Here is a 24,007-nt window from a genome sequence, read left to right as displayed (position 1 = left end):
CTGAAAGCTCACTTGTTAATGAAATATAATCATTTCACCTGGGCCAAACAGCAGAAGTAGAGCAATATTTTATTAACACTTTTGACCTCTGGCCTCCTAGCTGGTGTCAGGGCCAAGCACAGGGAAACACCAGTGTCGTTACAAGCTGCTTCAAAGTCATGCAGCCTCCGAGTTGGAGTCATTTCTTTCCGTTTTTCCCAGAGAGATTCTTGGGAACTAAAAGAGGCTTTAATTGGTCAGAAAGGCCTGAAACAATTAGAAAAATATAGTATAATTGTTTGTTAATAAGAAGTTAGAGCCAGCAGACAGTGGTAAACACTTCATGAGCACTCATTTCTATTCCACTGTCTCTGCTGCCCTCTAGTGGGCATAAAATTGAACTTTTATTTATTAGTTATTGACAAATTCTAAAGTAAATGCTTATTCACTTGAAATAAATGGCATGTTTTGGTACAGAAGATAATACAATCTGCACTTCAGTCTTAGAAAGACACATCATGACTATATCATTCTGAATTATCTGCACATGCACTGCAAGTCAGTGAGTGTGAAGATCTACAGGAATCAAGACACCAAGACAACCTAGACCTTAACAGAGTTTTCAAATACAATGTAAAAACACTTGTTTTTCACAAAATCATATTTTGAAACATATCTTCAGTGATAATATAATGCTGTTATGTCAATATGGACCCAAATCTCTAAGGAAAGTTTCCAGAATTTTTTTTAAATATGTGCCACAAAAAATTAAGGCAATAAGAAGGCAAATGGGATAACCAACCCAGTAAGTGCACCACATAACTAATGAAGTGGTCAGTGAGTGTATACTATATGTAATGGTTGCATTCTCTTAAAGTGTTAATTGTGTGTAGTTCTTGGAAATTCATTAAAACTGTTCATTATGCCTTCTCAGTTCAATTTGAGTACTTTCTGAACAGCTTGTTTTTTCATTGTCTCTTCTTTCTCAAGCACAGCCTGAGCTTAACAAATAGATTCCTTTTTCAAGTCTGTATCATATGCAAAAGTGAATATGATGTACAAACACCAGTTTTTCCTTGTCATTATTCTCACTGTTGATACAAACCATGAATATCTGTTTAGTTCAAAAAATTAGAAAACTGTCCTCTTTATTTGATCGGATGTCAAGTTTGTGTCCTTGTACTTAATTACATTCAAATTAGAGATCCTTTATTGGCCCTTTATATTAAGTATGACAAGGAGTATTCATTACAGCCACCAAAAATCTTTTTATTGTAGAAAATTAAAAGAAGTAATAAAACTAGGACAAGGTAGTAAAAAAAGACAAAACAAACAAACAAAAAACATTATCAGTAATGTGAAATGAAGCAAATAAAACCATACTTGAAATTGTTAATAATATTCATCATTGCTATCAGTATATCTTTCATCAGAATATTTTACACATATAAAAGTAAAAACAAATTAAATGAATGAATAAACAGAGATGACTGGAATCACCAACAAATGTGTTTTATCTTAACATAATAATCTCACTAATTAAAATTTTATTGGTGTAATTTAAAGTGTGTTTAAAGTGTGTTTAGTACAAAGGTACATTCACACAACATGCAGCCTTTAAAGAAATGCAATAATTTAATGGCAGTAGTAGAGTGGTTTTCCTCTAAAATAGTTGGAACACAGACAGCTTCTTTATGACACTAGTTCATTTTTTCAGTATTAATATGGATTCAAATATAAATAAACTAACAACTTATATTTAAAAAAAAGTTTCATATTACGGGACTGAAATGTTAATAAAAGAAGAGAATTGTAAGTGGTCACTACAGTGCTGTTTTACAGTGATTTAGTTTATGTCACATAAGGTCACAGAGCCCATTTTAAACCAGAAGCCTGGGAAGAGCGGCTCAGTGAATTTTGCATGAAAGGTGTGTATGAGGCTCAGCTTTTCTGATGAAACACTGTAATAACTCAGAGTTCCTCCTCTCCAATCCAAGAACACTGCTATTTTTTGACTAGAAGGTAATCTCAAACGCTTTCGAAATTTCCCATGCATGGCAGTGCATTCAGTACTAGAGCAGTACAGACCCCAGGACATCTCATTGCATCCTAGGCCACCACTGCTATCCCATTTTCTACCCACTCTTTTGTATGCTGCAGCAATGCAGACTGTCTCACTCCATTCCACTTCCCAGTAACAGAGATCTTCCAGCCCCTCAACACAAAACACCTGAGACCTCTTGAACCTGTCCACATTTTCAGTTCGTGCAGGTTTCTCCTCTACCTTCTTTACAGTTCTTACTTTTCTGTCTCCTTCTAGGAGGAGTCTTTTGCCTGCTGTATTTTCATCAAACTTCAGTTCTACACCATCTGAAAAAAAAAACCATTAAATCAATGTTTTTGTGTACTTGGACCAGAGAATATAAAAAACTATATAGAAAAGATACAAGAAAAGCAACAAATCAAAATGACATCAAAAGAAAGGCACATATGATTATTTTACTTTAAAAATTAATTTAGCAACAATGGGTTTTTTAAAAATCTTTTATGTATGCTTCCCAGAGGTTGGTGGGACTGGGGCTGCCATAGGCAGAATCTGGACTCATGGCTGAATGTAAAGTTGGTCCAAATATTCAAGTTCCTGTACACATGTTGCCAACACCAGCACCCACTTTGCAGCCTGTCTTGAGATAGATGTAACATGGACTTTGGCTTTCAATTTGGAGATTGTACTAGCACTCATTCCTAGTAATGCTGCAACTTTGTGCAACTCCAGCTTGAAGATGCCCTATGGCACGGGTCCCATCCACACCAACTGACCACTTTAGTAGGGTTCATGCTTACAGGTGGTGTAAACAGGCACCTGTTTGTCAGCACAACCCAAATTACTCAATTGTGCTGCTCAACCTGCAAATACATCTTCTTTACAAATGTGGCACCATTTAAAAGGAAATAAACAGGATTTCTAACACTATAAGACTTATTACCTGAAGCATTGGTTGATAATTTCTTTGTTCTAACAAACACAAATTTTCTTACTTTTTGTGCTAAGCTTAGCAAGACATTTTATGTCTACTATGCTTTGGGAGGGGAGGTGCGGACGAGCACTGGTAAACAGCAGCTGCATGACCATTAAATCTGTCCCTTTAAATTTTAATTTAGTTTTTTACACAGTCATACTCCTCATACATTACACATTTTTACACCTCATCCACTTGCATACACCAACACATGCACCTATCAGGTCACCTTTAATACTGACTTAAACACTGACTTAAATGTTTTCAATATTTGTTCAATTCTCTTCCAAACACCAGTTGTCTATTGTGTCTATCGTAAGTTTTTGGTGTCTACTAAAATAACAATAAAAGCAATCTGACATTCGACCTGCTTGTTTTTATTCAATAAGAAGCGTGAGCGGTATGTACATGTATAATATTTTTATTAAGTGGGATGTAGTTTGTGTTTCAGTCACGTGTGACTGTTGGTGTTAACTGCATTAAATTTATTAGACATTATGATTATGAAACAGTCTTTTTATCTTTTTATAGCCAAGAATTTTGACAAAGTGCTTAATACTTGTTTTAAATAATTACTCAGTTAAATTAAGAAAGGATGGCAGTGAAAACACTGGAGCTAAGATGAGCTATGATGTCATCAAGTACACTGTCATTGAATGATTCTGCTGTGTTATGTTTTTGCAAGTCCACACTCCCGTGTGAACTTACAAAAACTACATAGCAAGAGTATTGAGAAATGGCCAGTCACAATCTGTTTCTCTTTCATTTGAACACACACACCAACCACAGTAAAATTGTACTGATTGTTTGTTTCTGTATCTGCCTCTGCAGCTCTGTTGGGTTTTTTTGTATTTTGTCTTTCAGGTGCTGTTTGTCTTTTGAGTGTTTTGTTACAGATGCAGCAGTTGGAGACAGAGTGTGTCTTATGTATGGTGTATCCTCGATTCTTGTTCCCTCCTTTGTAATCTCTCTCTTTTTGTCCCTTTTATTTTTCTATTCCTCCTCCCTCCTGTCTTTATATTATGATCTCTTCTGTCTTTCGCCAACCTAGCCCTCATCCCCTGTCAGTTCCAGCATAATACCCACATACCCACTCCACTCAAAGTAGACAGCATCACGTTTTTTAAATGGTAAATGGTAAATGGCCTGTATTTGTATAGCGCTTTACTAGTCCCTAAGGACCCCAAAGCGCTTCACACTGATGTTTGATGAAGATAGTTTATTGAATACTTGTAGTATTTCTACTGCAACGATCATCTTGAGAAAAAGTAACAAAGCATTTCAAATTAGAAGACGACTTACATTTCTTAAACCCTGGTTTTAACCGATGTGCTCCGCCGTGGTCCAAACTGACAAAGAAAAACAGATTCTTTAAATTCAGTACAACAGTTGACATTTTCCAACTAAAGTCCAGTTTCATAATTTCTTTATAAACTGCTATTGTGGATTACTTTTCAAAGAAATTTTGGCCAAATCACTGGTACAACAGCAGCAATTTTGTGTATGTGAAAAAATACTTCAAATGTACTTGTACATAATTAAAAGACCTGCATAAAAAATACATAATAAATTGTATATTTACATAATATTTGGCAAAACTGCACTAATTAGTGTCGTAAGTCAGAAAAATGATTTGTCATTTCAGCTTCTATTACATTTGGCTTTAAAGCTGATTTTGGCTCAGTAAATCAGTGTTAATTTTGTTGGCCAATAACTTTTGTCAACAAATATTTTTTGAGGAAAACAACAGATAAACATGGGATGAAGACGCTCTGGAAAAACAAGATCCAATCAGAACTAATGACGTTGTGTAAAAAGGCCAAACAAATTTGGAAGTGATCTAATCAGAATAAATCTCCCTGTGCAGGTTAGATACGCACATTTGATTTGCTCCCTACAAAGGAGAAAGCTCCAATGTCCTCAATTTCTCATGAAAACACAACAAAATGTAAAGAAGAGAAGAGTAGATTTATGAACATATTTCACGTTTGCTGTCAAGAAAAATAAAACGCTTTGTAATCCATGTGGAGCGACTTCCACCAGTAAAAACATGACAAACTTTTACAGTTTATATTTTACTCAACTGAATCAACTTTAGATTTATTCTACGATAATCTTATATTTAGTCAACTAAAATTACTAAAACTAAAAGTATTTAGAATCCTAAATTATGGCTACAATTAAATCAAAAATTGCTGTCAAAAATAACACTTTTATAAATGCCATATACCATATACAGACTTAACTTACAGCACTGTCTTCAGCTTCCTGTTTGGGTCAGATTCCTCTCTAACTTTATCCATTAGTCTCTTTGTCCCATTGTCTCCTGGATGATTGTACCTCAGATCCAAATGTTCCAGGCGGGATGCTGTATTGGACTCAAGAGATGAGGCAAGGAAAGAGCAACCTTTTTCTGTTACCTGACAACCAGACAACCTGCAGAAAAAGCAAACAGAGAATTTCTTTTGTTTGTCCTTCAGAGTTTTGATGATGAAGAAATTTCCTTCTTAATTACTGAAAGTTGATTTTTAACATTCTTAACTCCAGTCAGTCGTAAACCACGCATTAATCTTAAATAAGTGCCTTGTCCCCAAAGACTTTACATTACAATCCACCAACTATTCATATGGCCCAGGTGATGGACTTCAAGTGGATGTCAAAAACTACAATCTAGGTTTCAGTATTGTAAGACATTTTTCTGTTTAAGTAATATCTCTTCATTTCTATTTTGAGTCTCAGTCTGAGTATGAGAAACATTTGATTTTAATTAAAAAAAAAACATTAAAAAAAGGAATCTTACCTAGCACTGTTAATGCTACACTTGTATTAGGAAAAATAGTTGTTGGAGACCAAAATACAACCAAAATAATTGCAAACATTAAAAATAAACTTGCAATCTCACTGCCTCTGAAACTGTTGCTTCAAAGACAGGGAACAGGTCAGTGAACAGTTGCCGCCTTCAAAGTGGCGAGTCAACATGGTAAAAAGATTGATTCATTCTGTTATCAGTCTGCTTAAGTGGGCAGCTTTTGCCCTCTATAAACACATATTCATATTTACCTTCAGTCCAGATATAACCTCATAGATTTGAAACAGTAATTCAGAGACTCCACCAATAACATAGTTGCTGCAGGACAGTAATCTGGTCTTTAAGTCTGTCGTCATTAGTCATGTCCGGGTCCAAACTCCGCTGCAGGTCCCAAAGTTAAACGATCAGTGCAGCATTACTGAGAGTTGAAAAAGTGTCTAAATTCCTTCATCTTTAATAGAATGATAAGCGTTGCTGCTTTACCGGGTGTAACGGTTAAGTTTAACATCCAGGCATCCATGAAAACAGAATTTATTAAATTTAACGGAGTTAGAAGTTAGCAGGAAATTAGATCACTAGTTTCCATCTAAATATAATATACTATGTTCTGACTGAGAGATTTCTGAAAAAATTTAAACGTACAGCTCTGCTATCACTTCCAACATAAATGAATACAGAAAACTAAACAGCAGTGACCTTTTTAGGTATACTGAAGTTGGACTAGCTGGTATATAACGATGTGCTACATGATCGGTAGCGGCACAGCTATGTTAGCACAACATTAGCACAGTGAAGCTGGAGTAGGGTTGCCAACTCCCTGAAAAATAAATAAGGGACACCTCGTGGCCAGGGCCGGGCAACCCAGTTGTCTTCACCCTTCCCAGTGTGGTGAATTTTGTAGCTCTTTTTTTTGTGTGAAATTATTTTTTTAACCATTTGACTTGAATTTGATTTAAGTAGATGCATAATCTTTGTGATATGACCATATGGGAAACAAATGATCATTTAGCCATTTATTTTTAGCTCAAAATGACAACATTAACACAATAAAACAGGTCTCTTTCTTAAACAGAAGCCTGTCATGCTTAACTTTTGAGAATAAAAGTAAATCTTTCTTTAAAAGAACTCTGTCCTGCTTAACTTAAAATTATATAAATTAATAGAAAACAATAGAACGAAAAACATTCTTGTAACAGTGCACATATAATGCTTTTAGTACAATTGGCTTCAGTTGAGGTATTATTTCAGCTTTTCTAATGCTAATCAGCTGCTCCCGTTTGTAAACCCGTTTGTTCCCATGATTACGCATCATAACTCATCATCATTATTCATCTATGTATTACTTTTATGTATTAGTCATCTATTTGTTGTAATCATCTATCCTTGCAGTTGTTTATTACACAAAATAAATTATATTATCACACTTCTGGCCACATAGCGCTGATATTCACTGCACATGCCCATATTAACCTTAACCAGAGGGTTTAAAAAAAACAAACCAGTGTTTACATACCATATCTGCTTTTGCTGTGGCCTGGTGGACAAAAAATTGGTTAAGGGTTCCCCGAGCTTTCACGCCCCTCATGTTCTTCATGTGCCCACCATTAGAAGCATGCCTATGGAAAAAGTGCACCGGCACACAGTGCAGTGCGCTTTATAGGTGTTATCGTGCACTTTTCCAGCCAGGTGTTTTCCTTTTCCCATTCCTCCCTGTACTTTTGCAGCCTTTTTTTTCTTTCTCTGAGGGGAACAAACATTGCTGGTCTAATGCTGGGCTTACACTGTGCGATTTTTGGCCCATTTTGAGCCGATTTTTGAGTCGTGCGACCGATTTGGTGATCGGCCCGATTTTGGCCTTCATCGTGCATCGTGTAGTATACGTGGGGTAACGAGAAGCGATTAACACCTCACGACCAGCTCCCGATCATCAATCGCTCGTGAGGGTGTCACCGCAGCCGCTCACACTGCTCACGCGCAAACACGTAAACGTCGGTGAAAAAGACGGAGCAGCACGGCTGTGCAGCGTGTGATCTGGACACAAGCGATGGAGGCACAACTTGTAGAACTTTGGAAAGCTCATCCGAGCCTTTTCGATGTGGCCTCACAAAATTATCACGACCACAACAACCGTGAAAATAGTTGGATTTACATTGCTGCTCAATCACAGCTGCCTGATCAATGTTTTTCATTAGCAATTTAGCAAAGTTGATGGTGGTGGTGTGCGTGTCTGTGTGAGTGAAAGACACAGAGGGAGAGCGAGCGACAGATTTTCTGTTATAACCTTCATTTTATGGAGGCACAGTTTGAGCACTCAGGTCGCATCAGAGCATCGGGCGGTATAGTGTGAGACCCTGCATTGTGACCTACGAACTTATAACCCCTGCGAGTGAATCGTGCAGTTTGAAAATCGCACAGTGTATACCCAGCTTTAGGTGTACTGTCGTCCGAGACTTGCACAGTGTCGGCGTTTGTTTCCCTGTTGGCCTTGCTTCTTGTTGTGGTCATCTGTTGTCTTCCGGTATTTTCTCCGTAAGCGACCTTTCCTCAACCAATGAGATAAGCGGTAATCTGAATTGTCATACTCGAATTGTCATAAGTGTGCTGTCAGCTCATTGGTCACAGAGCAGGAGAGAGGCTGGGAATTATGTTTTCAAACAAAGCGTCAATTCCATTAACATTTATAGACTACTTTTGATTCTCACTGTATTACGGGACAAAGTGCGTCCCTTATTAGCTCAATACGGGACGTGTACTTTTGTTTCTAAATATGGGACGATTCCGTTTTTTAAGGGACGGTTGGAAACCCTAAGCTGGAGGATAAACAAACTTTTTTTTCCACTTGATAAAAGCTAACGTGGGGATTCCCGATGGTTAGGAACAAATGTAATTGCATGGCAGTATGCTATAAACGGACTAAACTTCAGTCAGGAGAACAACTGAGATAATCCATCCACAACACGAAGTTAGTCATTAATATACTGCTGAACGGGTTGAGCAGTAGTTACATCATAAGGTTTTAAAAACTGAGCTTTAAAATTATTATTAATAAAGACCAAGAGAGGCCGACAGTGATCACTGACTGTTTTTAGGGGCTTGTTGAGATGAAATAGAACAAAATACAAAGCATTAAAATATGTTAAAAGCACAATAGCCCTATTAAATACAGAGTACTTTGGGCCCGGAAGCAGGATTCATCACGTCATCACTTAAAGACCAGATTGAACTGCAAAATGACACACAACGAACTGGTTCTCGATTACTATCCCTAAACATGACAACATCGCTCCTATGTTAGTCAATGATAAGAGTCTCTTGAAGACACTAGAAGACACTAGAAGAAATTCTATAAAGAAGGCTGCAATACTTGGGTTGCCCTAATATTTTTTTTAGTCACCTTGAAAACACTTTTCCAATAACTGACCTCAAGCCTTAAAGCGTCTTTCAACCCTTTAGGAAACTCTGGACAAAAAAATCGTAAATCAGGAGGCAGTTCACTGATTTCGTGCAAAGGATGTTGAACGAAAAACAAGCAGAGCCAGCACCGCTATTAAAGAAAGGTGAGGAAAGTTGGTATCCATCGCCTACAATAGTCTGGCCAGATAAGGGTGGTGTTTGATTCAAGGGTCAAACATGAAGGAATTTCCTTCAGCGACATACTTCTGAGTGGACTCGACAAGAACAACACTCTTCTTGGAGTTCTGATCTGCTTCTGCAGAGAACCAATAGCATTTACAGCAGATGTGCAGCAAATCAGATGTTTTACAGTTTCAAAGTCTGCAAGCATCAAATCTTTCTAAGTTTCTTGTGGTATGAAAACAATAATCCACAAAAACAGTGAAAGGCTTTCAAATGACAGTAAATGTATCTGGCAGCAGTCTGTCACCAGTGGTTGCCATCTACTGCCTCAGGCAAGCTGCCCTGGAAGCAGAAGAGAGTTCATCACATACAATTTTTGCGTGATCGACTGCATCTTTTCCTAGTGCCGTGGAACCCATTTGTGTCCTGCAGACTTTCTGAGAGATGCTAGCTAAATCAAATATTGAGCTATACAAAATTGCATTCAACAGCAGCATTAAGGCATTCCTTTGCGAACATCTAGCCAAAAATTTAAAAGACCTGGATTTAGGAGTGGAATCACCATCTCTTCAGAGGAGTCTTGGTCTAATTTTGAATCTTGAGGCAGACAAATTCCCTTAATGTGTTTCAAAGGAGGAGAAGCCTTCTCGCCCAGACCAGTGGCATCACATCGGCACTGAAGAAAATTCATCAGACCCTGACCAACAACTCCTACAACTTTCAAAAGCACCAAATGATTTACTGGAAAATAATTTCCATCAAAACTTCAACAAGGGCACATTGCTTAGATTAATGTGTTTGAGCTGGTACATCCAGATATGGATCATAAGTTCACCCTGAAGAAACACAATGGTTAAAGAAAACTTCAGTGTCACGCCAAGGAAGACCAAATCCCAAAATATTCCACATCGAATGTTGACATAATTTCTGGACAAAGATGGACTACTGAAGGTCAGTGTCCATATGGCCACAACTCACATGTCCTTTGATAACAAACATCCTCTCATTATTCCCAAGACGCACTTTGCTTTGCTACAAGACTCAAAAATAATGAGCAAATTATAAGGGCAATTTGAGACTGATCTCCGATCATTTCTGATTTCTTCATATGATCAACTTGGCTTGAAAGTTTTAGCAACACTGCTAACAAAGAGACAAACAAACAAAACAAAAAACTTCCCAGTAGTGATCATTTTTGCACACTTACTTGAGAATCTTCAGTTTGCAGTGTGGACTCTTCAGGCCTTCGGCAAGATGTTCCACACCTAAATCCAGCAGGTCATTATGGCTCATGTCCAACTCTGACAGGTTTGAGAATGCAGAGCTTAGGACTAAATCTGTGAGACCACTGCAGGATTGTTCGGTGAGCTCGCACCAGCTCAACCTGTGAAAATAACTGTAGTCAGAAATCCTGTTGGACATTCTAAAGTACTTGTGGAGTAACAATGTGGTCCATAGTAAACACTGATAGTCTTGTCACACCACAACACTGGATTTGAAATTGAACCCTCAAGATGTGACTAAACTGTTCAGAATTGATATAAATTGTTAGCATGAAAAGATCACATCAGATTTGTTTCCTTTTACGGTATACTTTGGGTCATTATCCATTTGCACAGTCCAATCATTTTCGAAGTTGGGTTAATCTGAGCAGAGAATAGACCAAAATACTAACTTTTGCTCTACAAGTGCCTGATATCCACTTACGAGGACATTATACTGCCTCTGTTTTATCAAAATTTAAAATGAATATCCTCATATGTGGCTCTCATTTTTCTTAGAAACAAAAATCGGGTAAAAAAAAAAAAAAAATCTGGTGATTCTCTGTTTTTACATTCATCAGATCCCAATATGCCCAAATATCAAAGATGAATTAAAAATGCAAGCCATGGAAGAGTTTGAGTCTTAGGAGGTTAATGAATCGATGGTGCACAAGTGGAGGAAGCAAGAAGATGACCTGCATGGAAGTTGAATGTACAGAAAAAGTAAGTGTATTGTTCAATATTTAATGTGTTACAACTTAACAATGTTTAAAGTTCAATTTATCTGACTGTTTTGTTTGGCTTAATGCGCTTTATAATCCAGTGCGCCTTATGTATGAAAACAGAGCAGGTCATTTACAGTGCGCCTTATGGTCCGAAAATATACACTACCTTGACAATGATATACCAGGGGTCGGCAACCCTGGGCATTCATGCCACAGCTGGCATGCGAAGGGTTAACTGATGGCACAACACGCAGTTGTCGTGCCATCAGCATTGTCTGTGTTTCTTTTATGCAATCAACACATCTGTTTATGTTAATTCAGCTGTGCCGGGGACCTTTTTTGGCAGTTGAGGAAGTGGAGTGGGTAGGTGTGAGCTGCTGTTTCTTCTGATCACCAGTTTTCTCCTGTTTTGATTTAGTTAAGGAGGTCAGACTCTGTCTTTATTTTTGGCTTTTGTTTTGTTAAAGTCAGGTGTGTGGGAATCAGTTTAGATTCGTTTTGTTTATTATTTTGGCCTTGGCTCACCCTGAAGTGTTGACACTCCCGGTTTTTTGTCCCTCTTTTTATCACTTTGTAAATAAATCACATTATAAAGAACAGATTTGTTTCCTGTCGCTACTTAGGTCATGGGGGGAAGCGAGTGCCTCACTCATGTTATTGCCTGGCTCTAGGCGGGTCGTAACACAGTGAATTGATCTTAGAAGGTGCATTAAACAATAAATATTGATGGCCGGGCCACAAGTGCACATTGCAAATTAGCTTGCATAGTCACATTAGTTGTGCCGCTTCTTAATGATGGTATCTTACCTAACAACCCCAACTACCAGATTCAACTTGTAATTGGCTAAAAATCACTTCGCCTACCGGTGAGAGGGACATTGCTAGCTGGCAGTTTTTTCAAGCGATGCAGAAATTTCCACATTCCGACACTTCAAATGCTTCAGGAGCTTTCCGCTCAGTGCAGCATCAGCACCACGGAAATACACGGGTACATCCGTAGACTCGAGACAGAATTCACAATGCGTTTTCTGGACTTTCAAGTGTATTGACCAGTGTTTTCTTTTCTGATCAAACCAGAAAGCTTTAATGACCACCTGGATTTGTCTCTCTGTAACTGGCTGGACACAGAGGACATCAAAATGCAGCTGATTGAACTGAAATGCTCGACTACCTGACAAGTTTAACTGCCTTAAGAACATTGCACAGGCATTATTGACAGTATTTGACTCTATATATCTGTGTGAGCAGATTTTCTCTCACACAAAGAGTGTCTCCTCAGCGCCACCCGTAGCCTTCTGACAGCTGGACACTCGGAGACCTGTGTCTCTGAGTGGGAGATCAGAGATCACATTAACATGTGTATCACAGTATTAAGAAACGTGCTATATTGGCTGTTTATTTTTTCTTATCATTGTTGTGAGGAGACCATAAATAGCATTTGCATTTTCTGTTGTACAGTTCATTTGTTGTTATGGTGTTCTTCTTATGGATAAGAAGTGTTTTGTGTTTTGTTTTGTTTTTTTCAAGATAATTATCTGCACTTTGCCAAAATCTGCGAAAAAATATAGTTCCATAAAGTTGTTCTATATACTGTGTAACTGTTGATGTAGAGCGTTATTAAATTTATTTCTAATGCAATGGTTGATATGGCACATTGAAGAAATTTTAGATGGCATTCATCATCAGAAAGGTTGCCGACCCCTGTTCTAGAGAGTGTTGTTGACTTGATGTTAATAATTCAGCCTAATGATTGCCTCACTCATTTGAACCAACCACACATTTAAAATTCAAGTGAAAAGTTATAAGATAATAATGCAACACTCCAAAATCAATTCCAGATATTATGTCTGCTTCATTTCAATTAATAAGGGAACAGGCCTGACCTGGCCATAAAACTGCTTGGTAGTAAATTATCCAATTAATTGTGAGACTTTCAAATAACGTGGAATTCTGACTCATTTAATGCAGTACTTTCTAAAAACACTTTGAACAATAGCTGAAAGGGTGCACTTCAATCAGATATTGATTTGATGACTGACAGCCTACTCTGGCGGTGTGCAGAGGTGAAACTACAAAAAAATGTTTCTTTGTACCATAAATTATGACACAGTGTACTGTGTATAATTCAATATCAGTATAATGAACGCAATGTTGACTTGAACATCGCCAGACTGCCAAAATGCTGCAAGGCCAAAACTGACCCAAAATGCTGCGTAATCCAACTCCATCTTGTTAAATTGTAAGTTTACATGATTAATTACTGGCGTAACTTAATGGTGTTCGACATTATATGTAAGTTTATGGAAGTTCTCTAAGCTCAATCTAAAAAAATGAAAAACAAAAGTGGCAGATTTTTAACCAGACCCAAACTGTAAATGCCATGTTATTGTGAGCCTGTTTAGATGGACATCATGTCAACTGCATTGCTTTATAACAAAATCATGTCTGTAATTTTCAAAAGTACTTACAAAGTACGTTTGGAGACTTTGACCACTGGCAACATTCCCAGAAGAACTTTCTCTGATTTCCGATACTTTTTCAGATCAAACACATCAAGTTTCTCATCTGACGTCAACAACACAAACGTCAGAGCAGACCACTGACCAGCAGAGTAATCTTCAAAATTCTGTTTTCCTGATCGCAGTTGCTCTTTGATGTCTTTAACAAGAGAGTGATCATTAAGCTCATTCAAACAGTAAAACAGATTGAGGTTTTTATCTGCATCACTGATGTCTTTGTTGATCTTCTTTTTGATGTACTCTGCTGTCTCCTTGTTGGTCTCCTTGTTGGTCTCCTTGTTATTTTTGTTGTTGTCTATCAGCAGCTCTTTCAGATGTTTCTGATTGGTCTCCAGTGAGAGGCCGAGCAGGAAGCGGAGAAACAGATCCCAGTCTCCATGTTTACTATCTAAAGCCTTGTCCACTGCCTTCTTGTAGAAGTCAGATGCAGGCAAGTGTGAAACCACTGAAGGAGGTGTGGTAAGCAGATTTTCACTTTTGTTATTGAAGACGTAAAACACATAGAAAGCTGCCAGGAACTCCTGAATGCTCAAATGGACAAAGCAAAACAGTTTCTGTGGGTACAGTGAAGGACCTTCTCTCTCGATCTGAGTCAATATCCCAGAAAAAACAGCAGCTTTTGTGATGTCAGTACCGCACTCTGTCAGGTTTTCTTCAGTAAAGAGGAAGTTTCCTTTAACAAGCTCCTCAAAAGCTAGTTTGCCCAAAGATATAATGGTTTCCTTGTTTCTTTCATTCCAGCATTTATCTATCTCACAGCTTTCACTTGTCTTATCTTCATTATACTTTCTGTTAGCCTGTCTGCACTCAATCAAAAGAAAGTATGTGTACATGTCAGTCAGAGTCTTGGGCATTTCATCGTCTTGGTTTGTGGTCACATATTCCTCCAGGACCTTTGCAGTGATCCAACAGAAAACTGGTATGTGACACATGATATAAAGGCTCCTTGATTTCTTCACATGGGTGAGGATTTTTTCAGCCAAATCCTCATTAAACCTCTTCCTGAAGTACTCTTCTTTTTGCTCTTCATTGAATCCTCGCACTTCTGTGACCCGGTCAACTTTATCAGCAGGAATACGGTTGGACGCTGCAGGTCGGGAGGTGATCCAGATCTGAGCTTTAGGAAGCAGATTTCCTTGGATGAGGTTGGTCAGCAGAAGATTCACTGATGTTGGCTCTCTGACATCGATGCATTTATTACTTTCACTGAAGTCAAGATCAAGGCGACATTCATCAAAGCCATCCAGAACAACCAGAATGTTGTACTTGTCATAGTCAGATATTTCTGAGGTCTTCATAGCTGGTACAAACTGATGAATAAGATCCTCAAAACTGAGTTCGTCCTCTCTTCTTAAATTAAGCTCTCGGAAAGGAAATGGAAACATGAAATAAATGTCTTGAACCGCGTTACCCTCAGCCCAGTCCAGCATGTACTTCATTGATGCGATAGTTTTTCCTATGCCTGCCACTCCAATTGTCATCACAGTTTTAATATGTTTATTTTCAACAGATGTGAAAATCTCATTATATTTAATTGCTGTTTCTTGTTTAACTGGTTTGAACTTTGCATTTTGAACCTGTCTGATCTCTTGCTGCTCATTGACTTCTCCACTCTGCCCCTCTATGATGTAGAGCTCTGTGTAGATCTCATTCAGGACAGCAGAGGTTTTTTGCCTGTCGATGCCCTCAGACACACGAGTAAACTGCTCCTTCAGTTGAGACTTGAGTTTGCGTTGGCTTGTAATTTCCGGCTTCTCTGTAAGAAAACCATTTAAAGTTATTTTTAACAGAAACTGCAGTGGTATGCACTATGCAGGTTTTCTTTTCAACAATAACAAGATATTTTAAAGTGATCTTAATCAATAGTTCTCCAGACTCTTCCTAAGGTCTTTTAAAGTTTTTTTCTTTGCTGTTTTACCCTTTTTTAATCTAGTCTTTGTACCTGATCTTTTTCAGACCAATGTCTGCTTGTTTGTTTGATAGATAGAAAAAGAAAGAATAGAACACTATCATTGGTGGATTGGCCTCCAAAGAGCATGGACCTAAAGATTATGGAATCTTGCCAGAGAACAGCAAAAAAAAAAAGCCTTGCACATCCTTGTCATTCCAAGAAGCCTGGATGACTATTCCCAAGAAACTAAATAGCAAGATAGCCTAATATAGCTCAGGTTGGTCATGTAAAATTTTGAATTATAGGATCATTGAAATTGAACAATCTATGTTTTTGTCTCAAGTGTATTTCCGTGTACATTCGAAGATGTCTTAATAAAATGTTGCATCTATTTCCCATTTTTGTAGAAATATATTTTTAAAAATGGGATGGAAACCTGCAGTAATGTGTTGATTAAGTACTAATATCTTTTACATGTTTCACTAAATCGTTACACCTGTTTCCCATTTTGATAGAAGTAAATAAGGAAATATAAAGAAATGGGCTGCAACTCAAGACCTTTGGATAATAATATACTATAGAGGCCCTTGGCTGCATTTAATTTTAAGGTACAGTCTTTGTAAGAATAATCTTACCTCGTATTTCTGTCCTCCTGTAAACTAATTTCTCATCATTCAGCCAATTATCAGCTGAAGGTCGGGACGTTATCCACACTAGAGCTGAAGGAAGCAGGTTCCCTTTGATGAGGTTTATCAACAGCACGTCCACTGAGGCTGGTTCACTGATATCAGTCAAGGTGGTGTTGTTGTCAAAGTCGAGAGGGAGCTGAAATTGGTCAAGTCCATCCAAGATAAAACAAACTGGGAATTGTGAAAATTCAGTGATTACAAAGTCTTTGGTTTCCTTCAAGCAATGGTTGAGAAGACCAACCAAGCTAATTTCGTTAGCTTTCATCTGATTAAGTTCAGAGACTTTGAGTGGAAATATTCCTAGTTCATCTTTCTTTTTTTGCGAAGATGAAGCATTTTTATTTTCTTCAACCCGCTGTTTATTATCTGCCCACTCTTTTATATATTTTTGTACATGGAAGGATTTTCCAATATCAGCCTCTCCAACAGTCAGCACAGTTCTGATTTTTTCCCCTTTCTTCTCTTTAAAGATTTCAGATGTTGTCTTCAATTTCTCCACAGTCTGTTTCTTTTTCTGTTCATCAGTGCCCTCTGCAGTGCTGTCTTCTCTTATGATGTGTTCTGTGTTTTTCTGGTTAGGGTGATCGGTGTCTTCAATCAGAGGCATTTTTCTAAGTCTTGTGCGCACATGTGTCACCAGCTTTGTCCATCTCTTTGAGGTCTCTGAAAAGACAGAACAAAATAAAAGATAAATGTACCAAAAATAACATTAATAATTAAGTATTTTTTAAGTCTGTTTAAATAATGAAACCATTGTGTTGTCTTTTAAAGTTCAATTTTGCTCAGTACCTTGACATTTTGTAACTTTCTGGATATAATCAGATGGAATCTTATCAACTCCTGAGGGTCGAGAGATGATCCAGAGATGAGCAGAAGGAAGAAGAGTCCCTTTGATTAGGTTTGTCAGCAGCTCATCCATTGAGGCCGGTTTCCTCATTTCACTCAGGTCCTTGTTTTTTTCAAAATCCAGAGGAAGTTCACATTCTTCCAGGCCATCAAGAACAAAGAGTAATTTAAACATGTCATAGGAGAGCACTCCTTGTTTGACCTTGCTGAAGTAATCCTTGAGCAGATCTTCCATACTCTGAACTTGGTCTCTCTTTTTATTCAGCTCACTGAAATGCAATGACACTATCAAGTCTGTGTTTTTGTTGGTCTTCTCTTTTGCCCAGTTAAACATGAACATCCTTGATTGAAATGTTTTACCAACACCAGCCATTCCCGTTGTTAGCACTGTTCGCACATTAAACAGATCATTGTAGTTGGTTTGCACTGATTCTTCTTTTTCCTTCTTTTGTAGTCGGAGTTCTGTGTCAGTCTCTTCATCACTCTTTTCCTTATACTTTTTGCAAATTGCAGACTTCAGATTTTTTTTCAGTTTTTCTTCGACATCTTTCTCTATAATGAAATAATACAGCCACAATATTCATATGAACAATGTAGTATTCATTGATTGCAACAATTTAATTAACAGTACTAATGGCAGCAATATAATTGTTGTAAATAAATACAATGACATGTCATTCTTCTTTAGTGTGACACCTTGACAGAGCATGGAAACCTGCAGTAATGTGTTAAGTACTAATATCTTTTACATGTTTCACTAAATCGTTACACCTGTTTCCCATTTTGATAGAAGTAAATAAGGAAATATAAAGAAATGGGCTGCAACTCAAGACCTTTGGATAATAATATACTATAGAGGCCCTTGGCTGCATTTAATTTTAAGGTACAGTCTTTGTAAGAATAATCTTACCTCGTATTTCTGTCCTCCTGTAAACTAATTTCTCATCATTCAGCCAATTATCAGCTGAAGGTCGGGACGTTATCCACACTAGAGCTGAAGGAAGCAGGTTCCCTTTGATGAGGTTTATCAACAGCACGTCCACTGAGGCTGGTTCACTGATATCAGTCAAGGTGGTGTTGTTGTCAAAGTCGAGAGGGAGCTGAAATTGGTCAAGTCCATCCAAGATAAAACAAACTGGGAAGTTTGTAAATTCAGTGATGACAAAGTCTTTGGTTTCCTTCAAGCAATGGTTGAGAAGACCAACCAAGCTAATTTCGTTAGCTTTCATCTGATTAAGTTCAGAGACTTTGAGTGGAAATATTCCTAGTTGATTTTCTTTTCCTTTACCAAAAACAGATCTTATAAGCCCAGTAAAAAGTGAAGGCTTTGTATTTTCTGCCCACTCTTTTATATATTTTTGTACATGGAAGGATTTTCCGATACCAGCTTCTCCAACAGTCAGCACAGTTCTGATTTTTTTCCCATTCTTGTCTTTAAAGATGTCAGATGTTGCCTCCACTTTCACCACAGTCTGTTTTGTTTTCTGTCCATCAGTGCCCTCTGCAGTGCTGTCTTCTCTCATGAAGTGTTCTGGCTTTTCCTGATGAGGATTCTTGGCGTTTTCAGTCGGATTTTTTTCTATACACAGTCTTTTGCGAAGATGTGTCACCAGCTTTGTCCATCTCTTTGAGGTCTCTGAAAAGACAGAACAAAAAAACGATAAATGTACTGTGAATGATGTTAATCTTTATTAAATCTTTGTTAGTCTTGTTTTGTTCAGTACCTTGACATTTTGTAACTTTCTGGATATAATCAGATGGAATCTTATCAACTCCTGAGGGTTGTGAGATGATCCAGAGATGAGCAGAAGGAAGCAGAGTCCCTTTGATTAGGTTTGTTAGCAGCTCATCCATCGTGGCCTGTGCCTCCATGTCAGTCAGGTCCGTGTTGTTTTTGAAATCCAGAGGAAGTGTACATTTTTCCAGGCCATCAAGAATAAAAAGTGTTTTAAACTTGTCATAGGAGAGATGGCCTTGTTTTTTGAATGTGCTGAAATAATCATTCAACAGTTCTTCCATACTCTGATTTTTTACTTTACTTTCATTCAGCTTACTGAACTGAAATGCAACTATAAAGTCTATGTTTTCATTGGTCTTCTCTTTTGCCCAGTTAAACATGAACATCCTTGATTGAAATGTTTTACCAACACCAGCCATTCCCGTTGTTAGCACTGTTCGCACATTAAACATGTCTTTGTAGTCGGGTTCCACTAATTCTTCTTTTTCTTCGTTTTGTACACGGAGTTCTGTGTCAGTCTCTTCCTCACTCTTTTCCTTATACTCTGTACAAATTTCCATCTTCAGATTTTCTTTCAGTTTGTCTTCAACAGATTTCTCTACAGCGAAAATACACAGCCAAAAATCATGTGAACAATTTAGTATTCATTAATCGCAACAATTTAATTAACAATAAAACTGGCAGCAATATGACTGTTGTAAAGAAATACAATTGCATGCTATTCTTTCTTAGTGTGACACCTTCTTTGAGGAGCTAAGGTAGGAATAATATGTTGGACTAAGTACAACTATCTAGTTTTTACATATTTCAATTAAATCTTTCAATCTATTTCCCATTTAAAGAAATGGGCAGCAACTCAAGACCTTTGGATAATAATATACTATAGAGGCCCTTGGCTGCATTTAATTTTAAGATACAGTCTTTGTAAGAATAATCTTACCTCGTATTTCTGTCCTCCTGTAAACTAATTTCTCATCATTCAGCCAATTATCAGCTGAAGGTCGGGACGTTATCCACACTAGAGCTGAAGGAAGCAGGTTCCCTTTGATGAGGTTTATCAACAGCACGTCCACTGAGGCTGGTTCACTGATATCAGTCAAGGTGGTGTTGTTGTCAAAGTCGAGAGGGAGCTGAAATTGGTCAAGTCCATCCAAGATAAAACAAACTGGGAAGTTTGAAATCTCAGTGATGACAAAGTCTTTGGTTTCCTTGAAGCAATGGTTGAGAAGACCCACCAAGCTAATTTTATCTTTCATCTGATTAAGTTCAGAGACTTCAAGTGGAAATATTCCTAATTCATTGTCTTTTCCTTTACCAAAGACAGATGTTTTAAGCCAAGTTAAAAGTGAAGGGCTTGTATTTTCTGCCCACTCTTTTATATATTTTTGTACATGGAAGGATTTTCCAATATCAGCCTCTCCAACAGTCAGCACAGTTCTGATTTTTTCCCCTTTCTTCTCTTTAAAGATTTCAGATGTTGTCTTCAATTTCTCCACAGTCTGTTTCTTTTTCTGTTCATCAGTGCCCTCTGCAGTGCTGTCTTCTCTTATGATGTGTTCTGTGTTTTTCTGGTTAGGGTGATCGGTGTCTTCAATCAGAGGCATTTTTCTAAGTCTTGTGCGCACATGTGTCACCAGCTTTGTCCATCTCTTTGAGGTCTCTGAAAAGACAGAACAAAATAAAAGATAAATGTACCAAAAATAACATTAATAATTAAGTATTTTTTAAGTCTGTTTAAATAATGAAACCATTGTGTTGTCTTTTAAAGTTCAATTTTGTTCAGTACCTTGACATTTTGTAACTTTCTGGATATAATCAGATGGAATCTTATCAACTCCTGAGGGTCGAGAGATGATCCAGAGATGAGCAGAAGGAAGAAGAGTCCCTTTGATTAGGTTTGTCAGCAGCTCATCCATTGAGGCCGGTTTCCTCATTTCACTCAGGTCCTTGTTTTTTTCAAAATCCAGAGGAAGTTCACATTCTTCCAGGCCATCAAGAACAAAGAGTAATTTAAACATGTCATAGGAGAGCACTCCTTGTTTGACCTTGCTGAAGTAATCCTTGAGCAGATCTTCCATACTCTGAACTTGGTCTCTCTTTTTATTCAGCTCACTGAAATGCAATGACACTATCAAGTCTGTGTTTTTGTTGGTCTTCTCTTTTGCCCAGTTAAACATGAACATCCTTGATTGAAATGTTTTACCAACACCAGCCATTCCCGTTGTTAGCACTGTTCGCACATTAAACAGATCATTGTAGTTGGTTTGCACTGATTCTTCTTTTTCCTTCTTTTGTAGTCGGAGTTCTGTGTCAGTCTCTTCATCACTCTTTTCCTTATACTTTTTGCAAATTGCAGACTTCAGATTTTTTTTCAGTTTTTCTTCGACATCTTTCTCTATAATGAAATAATACAGCCACAATATTCATATGAACAATGTAGTATTCATTGATTGCAACAATTTAATTAACAGTACTAATGGCAGCAATATAATTGTTGTAAATAAATACAATGACATGTCATTCTTCTTTAGTGTGACACCTTGACAGAGCATGGAAACCTGCAGTAATGTGTTAAGTACTAATATCTTTTACATGTTTCACTAAATCGTTACACCTGTTTCCCATTTTGATAGAAGTAAATAAGGAAATATAAAGAAATGGGCTGCAACTCAAGACCTTTGGATAATAATATACTATAGAGGCCCTTGGCTGCATTTAATTTTAAGATACAGTCTTTGTAAGAATAATCTTACCTCGTATTTCTGTCCTCCTGTAAACTAATTTCTCATCATTCAGCCAATTAACAGCTGAAGGTCGGGACGTTATCCACACTAGAGCTGAAGGAAGCAGGTTCCCTTTGATGAGGTTTATCAACAGCACGTCCACTGAGGCTGGTTCACTGATATCAGTCAAGGTGGTGTTGTTGTCAAAGTCAAGCGGGAGCTGAAATTGGTCAAGTCCATCCAAGATAAACAAAACTGGGAAGTGTGAAAATTCAGAGATTACAAAGTCTTTGGTTTCCTCGAAGCAATGGTTGAGAAGACCAACCAAGCTAATTTCGTTAGCTTTCATCTGATTAAGTTCAGAGACTTTGAGTGGAAATATTCCTAGTTGATTTTCTTTTCCTTTACCAAAAACAGATCTTATAAGCCCAGTAAAAAGTGAAGGCTTTGTATTTTCTGCCCACTCTTTTATATATTTTTGTACATGGAAGGATTTTCCGATATCAGCTTCTCCAACAGTCAGCACAGTTCTGATTTTTTTCTCATTCTTGTCTTTAAAGATTTCAGATGTTGTCTCCACTTTCACCACAGTCTGTTTTGTTTTCTGTCCATCAGTGCCCTCTGCAGTGTTGTCTTCTCTTATGATGTGTTCTGTGTTTTTCTGGTTAAGATTATTGTTGTTTTCAACCAGAGGGATTTTTCTAAGTCTGTCGCGCAGATGTGTCACAAGCTTTGTCCATCTCTTTGAGGTCTCTGAAAAGACAAAAAAAATATTTTAAAAATGTACCAAAAACAACCTTAATTATTAAGCATGAACAACACTGTATTCATCAATTACAGCAATTTAATTAGTAATAATAGTAGCAATATGACTGCTGTAAAAAAAAAAACTACAACTGCATGTCATTCTTCTTTGGTGTGACACATACTCGGAAGAAAAAAAACTAGTAGTAATAGAAACTACTAGTAGCACTGCTAGTAGTAGAAACTAGTAGTATTTTTGATTACATAAAAATATCCTGTGTTCTGAAATATTTTTTGTTAACAGAATTAACTGTGTTAATGATGTTGTAAGAGTCAGCCTCACCACTGCGCTCACTTTTCTTGGTAGCCAGAGGTGGGTAGAGGAGCTAAAAATGTTACTCAAGTAAGAGCAGCACTACCTCAACATAGTTTTATTCAAGTAAAAGTAAATAGTAGCTGCCCAAAAGATTACACAAGTAAGAGTAAAAAAGTATTTAGAAAAAAAGGCAACTTGATTACCGAGTAACTGTTCTGATTTAATGTTTAAAAATGACATAATTAAACAGACAAAAAGATAAAGTTTAGTGCAAATTTTGGCATTTGAAAGAAAAACGAAAGAAGAAAAAAATACTACACATTAATAACATGATTAGAAAGTAAAAAATCAGAAGAAACTCTTTTCTCTCTTTTCTCTTTTCCAAATCCAAAGCGCAGTCCTGGGAACAGCTAAGATACTGCGCAGGACCCTCAAGCTCCCAGGCCTCTGGTAGAGGACCCGAGCTTGAAGGATAAACCGCCCGCAGGGGCGAGATGGGTGTTTTTTTATATATATGTTAACTGTCTCTCATGCATTTTTGGTTAAAACATGTTTCTTATTCATTCAGTAAAGTTACACAAACTGAGTAAAGCAGCCAGACATTTTTCTCAGGTAAGAGTAACAATATTTCATAATAATATTACTCAAGTAAAAGTAAAAAGTACAGTGTAGTAAAACTACTAAAAGTATTTCTTCCAAAAAGTTACTCAAGTAAATGTAAAACGGTAAATGTAATTAGTTGCTACCCACCTCGGTTGGTAGCACTGCTGTGGTCAGATCATGTGGTTGAGTATTAAGAGAGAGTAGACATTTATAATTAGTATAGCAGGATAAAAAGGCTGTGACATCATTATCTTCATTCTAGCAAAGTGTATCACTGACACTTCACTTTGATATTTTCTCATATTATCTCCTTTTCCTTTTATTCTTTTACAGTTACAACAGTAGCCCAACCCATATTGTCTCCTGCTTTCACTCAACATTTAGGTTCACAGGTTTAATAATATCAAAAGTATAAAATTGCTGTTCATATTTATGGTTAAGTTAAATGCTAAACATTTGTAAATATCTCATCTTCTAGTTACCTCTGAAGCTCTATGTAGGTTACTGTACAGTATCCTCTATTCTAAAGTAATGGAAAAATTTGTTTAAACCCTCACTGATTTTGTA

General features: G+C 37.3%; 2 protein-coding genes across 2 annotated transcripts; both read right to left on the bottom strand.

Annotated features, from left to right (window-relative positions):
* Positions 1 to 1,238: 1,238 nt before the first annotated feature.
* LOC134619287 (NLR family CARD domain-containing protein 3-like) lies at positions 1,239 to 18,425 on the bottom strand. Its single transcript, XM_063465054.1, has 9 exons — positions 18,227 to 18,425; positions 17,260 to 17,868; positions 16,865 to 17,133; positions 16,417 to 16,606; positions 13,840 to 15,646; positions 10,592 to 10,768; positions 5,250 to 5,435; positions 4,302 to 4,348; positions 1,239 to 2,349 (listed from the first exon to the last, which is right to left on the bottom strand). The coding sequence occupies exons 2-9, from the start codon at positions 17,687 to 17,689 to the stop codon at positions 1,826 to 1,828; spliced, it is 3,630 nt and encodes a 1,209-aa protein (XP_063321124.1). The 5' UTR covers positions 17,690 to 17,868; positions 18,227 to 18,425; the 3' UTR covers positions 1,239 to 1,825.
* A 155-nt stretch (positions 18,426 to 18,580) lies between these two features.
* Positions 18,581 to 21,885, bottom strand: LOC134619286 (uncharacterized). Its single transcript, XM_063465053.1, has 7 exons — positions 21,808 to 21,885; positions 20,841 to 21,449; positions 20,446 to 20,714; positions 19,995 to 20,262; positions 19,041 to 19,652; positions 18,681 to 18,952; positions 18,581 to 18,598 (listed from the first exon to the last, which is right to left on the bottom strand). The coding sequence occupies exons 2-7, from the start codon at positions 21,268 to 21,270 to the stop codon at positions 18,581 to 18,583; spliced, it is 1,869 nt and encodes a 622-aa protein (XP_063321123.1). The 5' UTR covers positions 21,271 to 21,449; positions 21,808 to 21,885.
* Between the last annotated feature and the right edge of the window lie 2,122 nt (positions 21,886 to 24,007).

The sequence above is a fragment of the Pelmatolapia mariae genome, linkage group LG20 (genome assembly GCF_036321145.2).
Source record: "Pelmatolapia mariae isolate MD_Pm_ZW linkage group LG20, Pm_UMD_F_2, whole genome shotgun sequence".
In the NCBI taxonomy this organism is placed as follows: Eukaryota; Metazoa; Chordata; class Actinopteri; order Cichliformes; family Cichlidae; genus Pelmatolapia; species Pelmatolapia mariae.
This window is presented reverse-complemented; position numbering and strand designations above follow the sequence as displayed.

Coding starts and splice junctions, on each gene's coding strand:
- LOC134619287 (XM_063465054.1), bottom strand. CDS start 17,689: ATGGCTGGTGTTGGTAAAACATTTCAATCAAGGATGTTCATGTTTAAC. Junction 10,769..13,839: donor AAAGTCTCCAAACGTACTTT/GTAAGTACTTTT, acceptor TTATTTTCACAG/GTTGAGCTGGTGCGAGCTCA. Junction 4,349..5,249: donor AGGAAGCTGAAGACAGTGCT/GTAAGTTAAGTC, acceptor TTTCTTTGTCAG/TTTGGACCACGGCGGAGCAC.
- LOC134619286 (XM_063465053.1), bottom strand. CDS start 21,270: ATGGCTGGTGTTGGTAAAACATTTCAATCAAGGATGTTCATGTTTAAC. Junction 20,715..20,840: donor GAAAGTTACAAAATGTCAAG/GTACTGAACAAA, acceptor CTGTCTTTTCAG/AGACCTCAAAGAGATGGACA. Junction 19,653..19,994: donor CAGGAGGACAGAAATACGAG/GTAAGATTATTC, acceptor TTTTCGCTGTAG/AGAAATCTGTTGAAGACAAA.